Source organism: Coloeus monedula (genome assembly GCF_965178545.1).
Source record: "Coloeus monedula genome assembly, chromosome: 26".
Taxonomy (NCBI): Eukaryota; Metazoa; Chordata; class Aves; order Passeriformes; family Corvidae; genus Coloeus; species Coloeus monedula.
Window position 1 is genome coordinate 6,818,960 of NC_138806.1, and position 14,469 is coordinate 6,833,428.

General features: G+C 45.2%; 1 protein-coding gene across 1 annotated transcript in view; it reads right to left on the reverse strand.

Annotated features, from left to right (window-relative positions):
• TANC2 (tetratricopeptide repeat, ankyrin repeat and coiled-coil containing 2) overlaps window positions 1-14,469 on the reverse strand; it is a 195,783-nt gene that overhangs the window by 86,997 nt on the left and 94,317 nt on the right. The window contains exon 7 of the mRNA XM_082297163.1: window positions 2,411-2,559. Within this exon, the coding sequence (XP_082153289.1) occupies window positions 2,411-2,559 (149 nt within the window). The remainder of the gene's footprint in view (window positions 1-2,410; window positions 2,560-14,469) is intronic.

Here is a 14,469-nt window from a genome sequence, read left to right on the forward strand (position 1 = left end):
TCCCATAAACATCTCATTGCGTGATTTTCAACATGACTGGAAGTAGGGTAGTGGAAGAAATTCAGTTTGGGATGGAGATCTGGAGAGATTTTCCCAGGATTTGCTGCAATTTGGAAGCAGCTTTAGCTTGGACAGGATTTGTTTGCTGAGACAGCCAGTGGGAGATGGCAGAGTCAGAGGAGAGTCCCAAAAATGTGAGATGGCTAGGGCTGAGGTAGAGAGGCTGATGGAGAGGAGAGGCTGATGGAGGGAAGGAAGAGGCAATGCTGATGGAAGAAGATGAGATGCTGATGGAGAAGGTTCATTCAGCCTCCAGAAAGGACAGCTACACTGGATCCAAGGACAGCTGCAGCCTTCCACTATCTGCAGGGGCTGGAGAGAAGACACAGCCACACTCCTCTAAGAAGTGGAGAGGGAAAGGACAAGGAGCTACAGTAACAGGTTCTATCGAGGAAATTTTCTTCTAGGTAGAAGAAAAATGTTCTCAGAGTTGGTGAGCCCCAAGATAGGCTGTCAAGAGAGCCCAGTGATCCCCACCAGTGGAGATCTTCAAACCCTGCGTGGATGAGCCCTGAGAACCACGGTCCCTCCCTGAAGCCAGTCCTGCCTCCGGAGGGTGTGTGGATGGGACAATCTCGTGAGGTCACTTCCAACCTTGAGTATTCCGGGATTCTAGGCAAGTGCTAACAGCAGGAGACGCTTACAAAGGAAGGAAAAAATTAACTTGGTAATTGAGGAACCAGCCCCTCTTTATCTTCTCCAGAACAGGAATAGCATTCAAAGACCCTAGAAAACTTTTTCATGCAAAAATTAGCACATAGCCCAAGATACCAATCTATTTTAGAGGACAAGTCTCTGTTATTTCTCTTTAGATTTTTTCTTTTATTTATCCTCCAAAGACATCCTTGGCTTTGGAGAAAAGATGGGGTTTTAATTTTTGTCAAAATGCAACAACAAAAGGAACCATTTATAGTAAAAGCTCTGCTTGGCTTTGAAGTATTCAGTTCAAATAGGTGCCTGTTAAAAGGACATTTTCTAGCCCAATGTAAAGCAAAATCCATTTTAAATCCACAATTTGCTTTAAAAAATTGAATGGAAAGTGTTAAAAGTATAACGTTTGTGTTAAGGGCAAAAACTTTACAAAATCACATTTCTTGGTTCTCAATCAAACAAGCTCATGCAGGAGATCAAAAACCTCTTGCGTCAGTCAGTCAACCCAACATGGCCTTGGACACTTCCAGGGATGGGGCAGCCACAGCTTCTCTGGGCACCGTGCGCCAGGGCCTCCCCACCCCCAAAGGGAGGAATTTCTTCCCAACATCCCATCTAACCCAGCCCCCTCTGTCAGTGGGAAGTCATTCCTGTCACTCCAGGCCCTTGTCCAACATGCCTCTCCAGCTCTCCTGGACCTCTTCAGGCACTGGAAGGGGCTCTAAGGTCTCCCCCTTCTCTTCTCCAGGCTGACCATTCCTGGCTCTCCCAGCCTGGCTCCAGAGCAGAGGGGCTCCAGCACTCAGACCAACTCCGTGGCCTCCTCTGGACTTGCTCCAACAGGTCCACATCTCTTCTGTGCTGAGGACAGGCCACTTCTCACTGACTCTCTTTTTTAAGAAATTCAGGTTCTCTGAATTACATCTATGTTAAATATCTGAGTGACTTGTGCAGAGTCACCCAATGACTGTTAAAAGAACAGAGAATTTGAAGTGGCTGCTGAGTTTTGTACTCTTCTGCTACATGGACTATCCATCTGTCAATTTAAATACAAAAAGAGGCGGGAGAGAAACGGCTCCTATTTTCACTCTCAGCAAAAACTGCAGATTGTCCACACCTGAGGAAAAGGAGGGAGAAACTCAGGCTCAGGCAGTTTCTACAAAATCTGTATCATAGCCCAGAGCCTTCCAGACAGCCAGGGGTATAACAAGCTCCATCACAATAAAGATTTTATGATTTGCCTTCTCTATCTGTTTTCAAGCATGAAATCACCTTGTTGGGCAAATATGAGCAAGAACTGTGACTATCTGTAAAATTAGGCTATTACTATTTCCCTCTCCCTTCTGCAGAGACCGTGAGTCTTTATGTAACACTACTAAAGTACTTCTGAAATATCACAAAAAAGATGCCAGGCAAGTACAGATTATTTTGGTCACTATAATCTGATTAGAAACACTGCCCACTCCTACATTTGCAGAAACAGAAAAACAACAGAAGCTATCTCACATGGCTGATCCCTGAACCACGGCCTGCTGTTCTGGAAGGATGAGTCACTGCATGAAGAGGAGATACAACCTTTACCTCAGCACCATTATTTTGTTAGGACACACCTGGTTGCCATGGAATTAGACAATAACCATCCTCTCCCAAGCTCCACAGTGATCCCAACCCATGCCACTTGGGATCAGGGGAGTCATACCTGGTTCTCGTCCTGCACCTCCATGCTGTACTGGGGCCCTGGCTGAACCTCCGTGACTTTCTCTCCGAGGAGGAAGCCCAGGCGAGTCATGAGTGTGTTTGCTGCCTCATCTACGGATGGAGGGGGTCCCAGCTCCTGCTCAGCATCACCTAAACAGAAGAAAACCAGATTCAGACAGGAATTGTTTACCTTGGCTGCTGCTCAGTGGCTTTACCAACACAACAGCGCTACCTGTTCATGCTGTACCCTCAGTATCTGGGTTTTCAGGTTATTCATGTTATTCAAGCCTGTTTTAGCATTCTACGTTGGTCATTAATTTTAGATCATGCACCATAGATACATGTTTTCTCCAATGTTAACTGTTGCTTCTCCTCTCACTGCTCATTATTTTCTCAGCACCTCCCATGGAAGCACACCTAGGCATCTTGTCCCTGTAGCAGAAGCACCAGAGCTACCAGGGAACAAGATTTTCTGCACCAGCATTGGAGAAGAGAGAGTGTTTGCTCTCCTCCCTCACACAGAAATTGCCCCCAAGTTACTCACAGAGAACACAAGGCTACGAGAGCCATTTGGAAGGTGCTCCATGAGCTGCAGAGCAACCAACCTGTGAGTAGTTAACAGGAAAGACCAGGACAGAAAATACACGTGCAACTTCCACAGGCGCCTGCTGTCCCCAACACACTCATGGTCATATGAAAATCAAGTCTCTCCAGATACAACCTACCTTCTGCACTCACCCTAGGGGCCATGCCACAAAGCAGTCTGCCTGCCAATTCCCCATCAAGTCTACAAAACAGGCCAAAACCAGCATTGCTAATAATTTTTCCTAACTTTTTTTCCACCACCTGTAGGAAAAGCAGCACAGACAAGCTTCCAGCTAGCAATGCACACCAGGAAAAGGCCAGGCCTGTATACCGGCATTTCTGTATACGTTTAATTTTGTAACAAAAATCTGTGGAGGTTTCTGACTTGTAGTATCACACAGGTAATTTGGGTTTCGAAAGTCAAGTTCCTTCCTGCTCACACCAGCAGCAGGGTGAAAGCCTGAAGGTCAAGTTCTTACCACGTTACACTGAAGTAATACTGTGCTTAGTGCAGTTGTAGGAGACTAATTAGGATTTGCAATTAGTCTGTAGTTAATTATTTATCTGATAATGTACAATCTGGAAAAGAGCCCATCTCCATTTCCCAGCTCTGTCCTGGTTTGGGCTCCTCTGGCTCTCAGCCTGCAGCTACAGTAAAAGGATGCTATTTTAAATAAAATACTGCTTTTTGATAACTGTAACTGAAACCCACAAATCATGGAATCTGGGATAGGTACAAAACCTCTGGAAATTTAAGCCAGTTGCTTCCAGAAATTCCCATTTAACTTCATAGGGTACAGCTCACAGAAGCTTACAGCAATTTTTGGGTGTTTCATCTGCACTACAGCAAATTAAAAGCCTGGGAGCATCTCCCATGCAACCACAGCTGCATTCCTAAGCACCACCAGCTCTGGAAGTTGAGCATCTGGAGCTGTCCTTCCACAGTGGCTTCACTGTTATGAAAATGGATGATACAGTAGGTCCACATAAGCTGCCTAAGACACTGAATCCCTATTGTACTGCTTGAACCAATGCTGACGTGAATCCGATAGATTTAAGAGAGACAAATTTAGATGGATGGCCCAATTTGCCGAACTGCTGACCACCCACAGTCAATCTGTGGGCATTTACTGGCTCTAGGAGACCAAGCCAGAACAGAGACATTTACGTAAAATGAAAACTAGAGAGACTTTTATTTCCAAGGTTATTTTTTTCTTTAAAAAGGTAGACTACCTTTTTAAAGGTAGACCTTTTTGGTAAAAGCCATTCCCAGAATATGGCTCCATGGTTTATTGTGCATTCCCCATCCTGCCTTCACAACCATGATATCAATAATATTCAAATGATGCTGACTTACACATCTGGGCAGAAAGGAACAGCTGGATCTACCTCTGCACTGCCCACCTGGGGCAATTTAGGAGTGCCCAGGTGAGGCAGCTGTAGGGCACTGGGCACAGCCAGTTTCCTTTGGCTTAGTGCTGGGAACAACTCCCAACTAAAATTCACTCCTTGGAGGTTGAGTTTAACCTTGTCCTTAACCCCCTCTTCTTTTAACCTACCCCTAAAACATCTCCAAGGGGCACCAAGCCGGCTTTCACCTGTAAAATACAGAAAACTACAAGCTTACCCCAGGTCACTGTGTAGGTACATTGAAGATACAGAAGATAATAATTATGTGCTTTGATAACAGTCCTAACGGCAGGGGTTTGGAACCACGACATCTTCAGCCCAAACCAGTCTGTAATTGTAATTCACAGAATCATGGAAAGGTTTGGCACGGGAGGGACCTAAAGCTCATCCAGTGCCACCCCCTGACATGTGCAGAGACACCTCCCACTAGACCAGCCTGCTCCAAGCCTCATCCAAGGTGTCCTTGAACACTGCCAGGGATGGGGCAACCACAGCTTCTCTGGGCAACCTGTGCCAGGGCCTAACCGCCCTCTCAGGGAATAATTTCTTCCTCATATCTGATCTAACTCTGACGTCCTTCATCTTAAGGTTGTTCCGACTTGTCTTGTCACTCCATGCTCCTTCCCTGCGGGATGCTGCTTGTGGTACAAGGTATCACCAGCTGAACCACAGCAGCGGAGCTGTGAGACCTTCACATTTCATGCAGAATTATCAATTATTTTATTATAACCTGGCTTTCAAAGTACAGATAACTTTGAACTTAAGCAAAGCTCTATTGTACTGGATTATCCCCTCCTTAAGTCTTACAAAATAAGTGGAGTCATGTAACTGAATGTCAAAGAACAGACATAACAGCTCTGAGGTGCCGTGAATGGGTATTATGGAAGAAAGCTGTAAGGTGCCTTTCAGGGCTGACAGTAACACCTAATACTCTCTTCCTAAGTTCAGTGAAAGGGTGTAACTGGTTTTTTCTCCCTTCCCACGTGTGCTATCCAGTTGGTGCTGCAACCACATTTTACACTCACTTCAGCACAATCCCGTCTCACCAGGAAATTTGAGCACAGAATTGATAACAGAACTTGCCTGAGATATTTTTAACTGTTCTGACACCACTGCTATAACCAGCTACAGCAGCTCTAACACACACCCCAGTCAACTCCAATAATAGTGGCATATCAATAACCTGTAACACACTGCCCATCTGTGTACATGCAAACCCAAAGTCAATCAGTGGATTAAAGAGATCCCAACATGTTGATGGTCTGAAGCTGCTGCACTTACTACATGAGCTCATGTGCTTCTGCATCAACACTCAGTAATACTAAAAGCAACAATCAAATGCTTAGTGCCAGGAATTTTAAATAAGATTACCCCCCCAACTCATTGCATGTGCTCTAGTATTTTAAAGAGTTCTATGGGTGGTGTAACTTGTCCCTTTATGTTCAGCAGAAAGCTTACATTTTTATAGAAACACACACAAAACTGCAGGAGGGAAAGGGTTCTTGGGAGCTGGTGTGCTGCTGTGCTGGAAGGTAACTGTAGCCATCCACCAAGTCAGGTCTCTGTCAGCTTCCTCTTGGCCACCAAACCACGTAACTTAGGTTTTCATGCCAGCTGACAGCTTTACTTGGCTATTCCTGTCATTTATGTCTCATGGAATCACTCAGTAACTATCTCCCAGCACTTCACAGCCAGGTAAATGCTGTATCCCAGCACACAGTCACATCTCCAAGTCAGCTATGTTTGCCTGTCCAGGTCTTCCAAGTGCTTTAGAGTAGACAAGTCTTGAATACATCCCTAAGTTCCTAGTAAAGTCACTACCCACCAACTTAACCATGGCAGGAAAGGCTGAATTCAGTTCCTAACACAAAACAAGAAAAAAAATTCATCCATAGGAGAAAACAAAACAAAACAAAAAACAAAACAAAAAAAAAGAAGAAAAAAAAAAAAAAAAAGCAATTCTTTTGTTGGTATGATAGAACTGGGGATGCTGAAGTGCTTTGGTTTGTTGCCCAGTAAAGCAGAGCCCATCCTGTCCCTCCACTGGTGGACCCCAGCAAGCCTTGGTTGGCTGTCAGCAAGAGAGTTTAATGTCAAGCCCCTCTGCAGTGAAATGGCACCAGAAAGGACACCAGAGCCACCACAGTGTGATCCAGTCTGGCATCCATCAGTAACTGGCCTGGCTCTGAGGGGAAACCCAGAATGGTTTGGGTTGGAAGGGACCTTCAAGGCCATCAGAGCAATTAAGTCACATTTATATTGGATTTTCAACTATTCCATTATCATGAAGATGGACTTCTCCTAAGGGAGTGCTGGGCACAGGTACAGGACTCCACTGGCTGGGGCTGGATTGTGATTCCCTCCCTTTCCTGGCTCTGTGCTGGGAACAGGGAACTCTCACCCTCCTGGCTTTTCCTGCCGTTTGTCCCACTCCCGCTCGCTCTGTGCATGTGGCAGCATTACATCCACAGGCTCCGAGGTACTGCTCCCAGCATTTTAATGCTCTGGTAGATAAAAATGCCAGATAACCTGAACACAGCGAGTATTTTATTTTAAAAGGACAGCCTGTTTCACATCTCTCTGAGAGCTTTTAGTTATTTCTGACATACAATCCTGCAGTTACCTGGCTTTTCTGAAGATTAAGGATTAAAAGAAAGAAGCACAGCGATTACTGACTGCCTAAAATTTGATTGTGAATTTCATGTAATATTTTTAATATTATCTTTCACTTTTTAGAAGGTATGTTTCACTTCTGTACAGCTCACTACAAAAGAATCTGAATGTCTTATTTTTGATTTCTTTTGCTTTTGCAGTGAAAAGTAAGGCTAGTTGCTTACATTTTTCTTACAAAAACATAATAAATAATCTCTGTGCTCCTTGGACAAATTACCTCTGCTTCCAACCAGGCTGCAGCTTTGGAGACTAATCTGTCTTGGAACTGTTCATGGATTTTTATTTATGTTATTAGAAATAAGAAATTCACTGCAACGTGTTTGTGCTCTGTAGGCTGTATCTGTGATGAAAGTCCTTGGACCAGTGGCAAACAGCTCGTAAATCTTTTACTTCAGTACCTGAATTGCTGACTTCAGGTTTGGAGCACTTGCCTTCCAATTAACCACAACAAATTCCAAGCAGGGAAAAGTTTTTATATTAAATTATTGGGAAATAATTTTTAGTAAGGTTTAGAAAAGGCATTTTTCATGTGGGGTCAGTAAATGCAACCGTGTGTGCAAAGGCGATGTCAACTGGAAGTGGTTCCATCTCTGGCTAAAGGTGATTATAGACAAGGTGCATTTGGGCTCTCTTGGGGCTGCCCCACCCCTGGAAGTGTCCCAGGCAAGGCTGCAAGTGGCTTGGAGCAACCTGGTCTGGTGCAAGGTGTCCCATGGCAGGGGCGGGACTGGATGCGCTTTAAGGTCCCTTCCAACCTAAACCATCCCATGATCTGTGAAAGTCAAAGAAACCAGAATATGTGATTTCCCCACCTCCACCTCCTCCTTGAGGAACACACCATGATTCTTTCCTGATTGCTTGCTCTGCTTCTGGATTAAATTACACTGGAATAGATGCCACAAGAGGACTGGGTGGGCAGGGAGACCAGTAGGAGGTTAATTAGGTCAGGGGCCTGGAACGCTAGGAGGTCAGTGCTCCAAGGAGAGCATGTGCAGTCTAAGGCAGGGCAGGCTGTGGAAAGCCTAATGAGGCAGACATGGGAGCATGTGGAGAGGAGATCGATCCATCCATCAGCCAGGACAACGGGTGGGAGCAATGAGGCCAGTGGGGCTCCCAGGATAGGGGAGGACACAGAGCAGCTCCGCCACAAACCTCCCCAAGAGCTCCTCACCCGCTTGATACTGCAAGAGCAAACTTCAAATATTACACTTAAGTCATTAGTAACAATAATTAAATCCAACATTCAATTATTTAGACACAGAAAGAGTGGAGATACCCAAGGCTGACACAGATACCTTTTTCCCTTTATTTTAAACAATTTTAGCAGATCCCAGCAGTGAACACCGCCACACTTTCCATCTCCTTCTGCCTCCTTTTAACGACTTTTTTCTTTGACTGAACTGCAAAAATGCAAATTAGAAAGATTACTACCTGAGCTTGTCAACCAATTTAATACTTCTGATCCTTCCTCCTTTCAAAAAATTCAACCCACTTTAAATACGTCAGCAGATCTCTGCAATTCACCCTGGAATTCACCTGATTTAGGCCATTTAGGAGCAATTTTACAGAGCCTGGCAGCTCTCTCAGATGTCTTACTTACAAATACCCTTTGGATTTCTGAAGGGGTCAACTCTAACACCTCTCTAGGTGCCAAAGGCAGCAGGATGGAGTTCGTAAGTGCTCATAAATGTTCAGAGTATTCCTTGAAAACCAAATTATCATTTTATGGCAGAGTTATTAGGTTTGCTCTTTTCAAGAAACTATTCAAAATGTTCAATGTTTTTGTACATTGTCATTTTCACATAGTGTTTCTGTTACCTCCTTTCAATTCCTATACGAGAGCTGCCACATATTTCAGCCACAATTGCTTACAAGCAAATGAAATTCCTTTATGATTTATTTGGCAGTTCTGTGACTGGTTTGATAGCCACCATCATCTAATTCCAGATAAATGATGGAGGGTAGTGCCCCTGGGAGACATTAACAATGCATCTGTACTCCAGAGAATATTTTTGGTTTAATGGCTATACTTTTACTTTCAAAACATCTGAAATCTATTTCAGTGGGTGTCTAACAAGAACTGGGTAACAGTTCCCTTAGTGGCACCCATCCCTGAATTTGCCTGAATATGAGACTGATTTGCCTTTACTAAATCAAATTTCTTAAATTAACAATGAAAAAAAGAGAATAGTTATGTGCAAAGAGCATGCACCTATGGAAGGCCAGAAATAAATGATACCATTTAGGACTTTGATCTTCAATTACATAACTGCAGAGTTTTATCTAACAAATTCCCTCCCTCCATGTGACCTGAATCTGTCCCATTATTATGTACATCTGCTTTAAATTATTCTGGATACACTTGAGCTGTATTTGGAAAACGTCCTTGACCATTTCTGCATATCCCCCTAATCTCAGAATTAATGGAAGATTTTTTCATTACTCTTGTTTACATCAAAAAGAGATTTTAAAAAATTTAACCACCGAGGGATGAAGGCTGCCCCACACCCATCACTATAAATGTCAATTTTTGTACTGCTGCACCTCCAATCCTGGGGTCAGTTTTGGGCCCCTCCCTATGAGAAAGACATTGAGGGGCTGGAGAGTGTCCAGGGAAGGGAACAGAGCTGGGGAATGATCTGTAGCCCCAGGAGCGGCCGAGGGAGCTGGGAAAGGGGCACAGCCTGGAGCAAAGGAGGCTCAGGGGGGACCTTGTGGCTCTGCACAAGTCCCTGACAGGAGGGGGCAGCCGGGGGGGTCGGGCTCTGCTCCCAGGGAATGGGGACTGGATAAGAGGACATGGCCTCAAGCTGTGCCAGGAAAGGTTTAGATTGGAAATTAGGGAAAATTTCTTCATGGAAAAGGTTGTCCAGCAACTGCCCAGGGCAGTGATAGAGTTCCCATCCCTGGAAGTGTTCAAAAACCTTGTGGATGTGGCACTTGGGGACACAGTTAGTGGTGAACATGGTGGTGGTGCTGGGGGAATGGTTGGACTTAATAACCTTAAGGGTCTTTTCCAACCTGAACAATTCTATGAATCAAGTTTTAGTAGTTCTGTGGCAGCAACAGAAAACAGTCTGACTAAATTCAGTCCCACCACAGATGAGTGGCGAGTAAATATATTCTCCCCAGATATTGACATCAGAGCCCTCTCATCAGCCAAAACCCCACACTGAACTGTGGAAATGTTAAAGACACCTCCAATTTGACCTGTGCTCCTACAGCTCCTCTCAGTGCCTCCCATTCTGTCCAATAATTTCTGTAAGAAACTGCAAGAATTTTCACCATTAATCCCACTACATCGCCTCTTGCACCCCTTCCACAGACATTTCCTCTAAGAAGAAATTAAAACAGAAGTAGTTCTCCTCAGCACAACACATAAACACTGCTCCCTCTCCATCGCCTTTCCTGATGATGTCCTTTAATATTCCTTCAAGTGGACGGTCAGAAGGACAGTTATTTTTAATCCCAAACCCTTCTGAGCCAGAGCAGGCAATAACTGTAACTTCACTGCTATCATAAGACCTGGTTCAATGTGTTTAACATTCTGGAGTTAAAACCCTCTGTGCATGCACATTGGGGATGAATTTTCCTGGAACTGAGCTCTCTATTAAGGGCCAAAGGAAAAAGAATGGGGGAAATGAGAGAGCACTCATTACTGAACATATACATAAAAAAAAAGGCCAGTTATCATAAATATGAGCCTGGGCATGTGGAATATCTCCTGGAAGCAGGATTACACTTTGATCCTTGAAAATGTTCCTGAGCTCTTTAACACATCAAGGACACCAACACGGAAGCAGTAAGTTCCCTACTGATGGAAAGCAGAGATTAAATTATTTCTTCCTTTACAGTTTTGGCACTTTAGCTCAAAAAAATTCCCTGACCATGAATATGGGGCTGTGTTTTGGCTCTGGACATCCAACCCCTCATCCAACACTGAACAATCAAAGGTCTTGGCTTATAAATAAAGTTGTTTGTATTTATTTTTAGGTCTTTGAACTGACTTTTTATTCCAGACAAGTTTCAGGGTGGTGTATTACACTCTTATTGATGCAGAAGACTTTTTTAATATCAAAAAAAGAAGAAGAAACACTCCCTTAAATGCTATTTGTTTGCTAAAGTCTGTTTTTATTTTGCAATATTAGGCACGTGTCTTGGTTTGAAAGACAGGTGTCTGCAAAGGAAGGCGGGAACCTCCCTTGGAATAGAAAATGTGACCCCCTTCCCTCTGAATTATTATAACTCCAAAACTATGGGGCTTTCAGGCAAAGATACGGGAAAAGGAGTAACAGTTCTTTACTACTATGTATGTGTCTAACACGGCAAACAAACACCAACACCGGCAGCACCAGCGAACAGAAGCAGAGCCCAGCGCCAGCCGCCCCCCGCCGCCGGCCCCTTCCCCTCGCTGCAGTTCCGCTCGCGGCCGCCAGCGGCGCTGCTGGCTCCCGGCCGGGCAGCGCGCGATGGCTCCCCCGCGCCTGCAGGGGGCGCTGTGGTAATGGCGGGAGGGCCAGGCGGGGAAATGGGCCGCGGCAGCGACCGCGGAGCGGCGGCTGGCACGGCAGAGACGGGCACGGCAGAGACGGGCACACCCCTGGAGTCGCAAACAAAATGTAACAAAAGACTCCGCAGCTTTAGCAGGAGCCGCGGAGGTCGGGCGGACACGGGGTGCTGGGTTAGAGCGTAGCGAAGAAGCCCAAGGCAGAGGCAGAAAGCAGCGGGGGGGCAGCGGCAGCCGGGGACGCGGCCTCCGGGAACGGGAGGGTCGCGGGCTTTCCCCTGAGCCACCGGAATACATGGTGAGGGTCCTTTCCAGTCAGATCGCATGTTAGTAGGGTCCCAGCTCAACTGAGACTTCCTCTAATGAGCAAAGGCTCACCCACAGTAGGAGAAGCAGTGGGAGGACAAAAGCCCGGCAGTGGAAGCGAATCCTCCGGGCAGCGACCGCAGAGCGGCTGTCCCTCCTCTCATGCCGAGAGGGAGAGGGAGACAGGAGCTGAGCCCAGCCCCTCACCCCCAGGCCAAATTCTCGAAGTATCTCTACCCTTCCTCAGGTAAGAGAGCAGCCAGCTGCACCCTTCCCCCTCCTCCTACTCCTAGACACACCTTTTGTTCTCTTAAGTATCAGTAGTTATTGTCTCTTAGCAACAAATGGGACAAAATTCCATGAGAGAAAGAAAGAAAAAAAAAGTCCTAACCTTCAAAAGCATGTTGCATCACAACCACCCAAATAATCTCTTTAATTTCAACAACTCTCCTTCAAAACCTCTCACATTTCTTCCTCTTATTTTTCACATCATTTATTTCTATCAAGTGATAGAACTCCGACAAGAATTTTGCAAAAGCTGCTCCCTTGTGGTAAGGCCAACTCTGGCGAACTAACAGGGGCACAAATAAAGTTGCAGGAGACTTTCAGAAATATATACATACATACATAACAATATTTCCATCCTCATCTTGGGGAGAAGAGTCCGTAGAAGAGGATTTTGACAAACATCTTTCCTTCTTCCAAGGCAGCTTTGCCAGGTCAAAACACAACAAGCATTATAACGAGCCAAACTTTCAGCAAGGCAAATGACACTTTACTGTCACCTTTGACCACTGTTAAGTGGGAGGTCATGGGTTCGTAGCTGAGCAAGAGACAAGACAGGACAAAGGCCTTGCCCTTACCTGATCTGATCTATTAGCACATGCCCAGGATAAATTTATTAAAAGCAAATCTGACTAAATTATGGTCTTTGCATTTACAACACTGACAACAATCTTGCAAACCTACCACCATTACATACCTGAATGAGATTTCGAAAGTTCTGTTTAGATGTAGTAACTACTACAGAGATGGAATAATCTACTGTTGCCAGCTTTTAGAATAACAAGCCAGGCTGGACAGGGCTTAGAGCAACCCGGTCTAGTGGAAGGTGCCCTGCCCTTGGCAGCAGATGGAGTGGTCCCTTCCAGCTCAACACGGTCTGTTATTCTCTGATTGTTTTGGGGGCTATTTTCTAACAGAACCAGTGTCCAGGGCTGTTGCTAATTGTGTATCTTCAATGACTGGAGAGCAAGAGTCTACTGTCCATGTGGATGAGATCCATTTAAAATTTCTCTAAAGCGTAAACTATATTAATGAAAACCTTACCTCAAATAGTATCACCCACACTGTCCTCACAGTGCCCTGAAGTTACACAGAGTAGGAGCTGTAATTTCATCCCTAAAATTTAGGTGGAGAAACACCACTGAAGTTACCGAAGGGGGCAGATAGAGGTGACAGCCATGCAGGTAACTGCACACATCACCACAGCTCCTCTTGCCAGGCAAGACGGATGCCAAGAATAGATGGGAACAGAGCAGGGAGCCCAGGAATGCTACCCCAAGCAGACTCTGCCAGCAGCCAGGAGTGGAGAGCAGCAGCAGGGACCTGTTCTAAGTGCTGAGCACATGTGGTGTGACAAGGCTTCCCCACAGGGATGGGACTCCTCATGGGAACATATGGAAGAGCCAGTGGGGACTTGACTTTGAGGAAACAAAAACAGCAAGCACAGGAGTTGGGGAGGAAGGCTGCTACAGTCTCAGTCCAAACACAAGGATTTTGGAGCCTGCAGTTAGGTCCAGGGCACTGGAGGAATTTGAAGCCAGGCTGGTACAACCAGTGCTTCCAAGCAAAGCTGTACTTTCAAGCTGGCAGCTGGCCAAAATGGTCATGTTTGGACTTAAGGTAATTATTTTCAAGCAATTTGGAGCCAAATAATTGGTGACATAAAACATCAAAAAATTCTGCTTAATGAAGCAGAAAATCTACTGTGGTACAGGAGGTTATGAGCAAATTTATCTCCTTTCTTCAGGGTCCAAGTGCAGCTGTGCTGCCCTGAAGAACAGAGCAGATGGGACAGAGGGAGTGCTGACGAATGAACCCAATTCCACCAGGGGAACAACAGTCATGCTGGATAAGAATAAAGAAGTTCTTGTTCTGCAGTCCTGGGGAGGGTGAAGAAGTCAGAGCAACTGGTAAGAGAGCACAAGTCATGGTGTGGCTTTCAGAGCACTGCATATTTTCACTGAGGGGCAGCTCTCCATAGCATCACTGAAGTTCAAGGACTTTTATCCATAGGCACTGGGACATGGGAACCAGGCTTATAAAAGAATGGAGCAGTTTCCTACAAATGCAACCATCCCTCCTTCTATTGTTACAGCTAACAATAATGGTAAAATGAATACTGAGGGGGTTGCCTCCATAAAGAGTTTAAACAAAGTAACAGCATCCCAAAACACTGTAGGAAAAAAAAGAAGTAGAATAATTGACCATTTCGTCTAGATTCTAAAATATTTGTGAATAAATATCTGAGCCAGAAGGAAAAAGGAAGGACTGATTAGTCACTCTAGTCACTAATC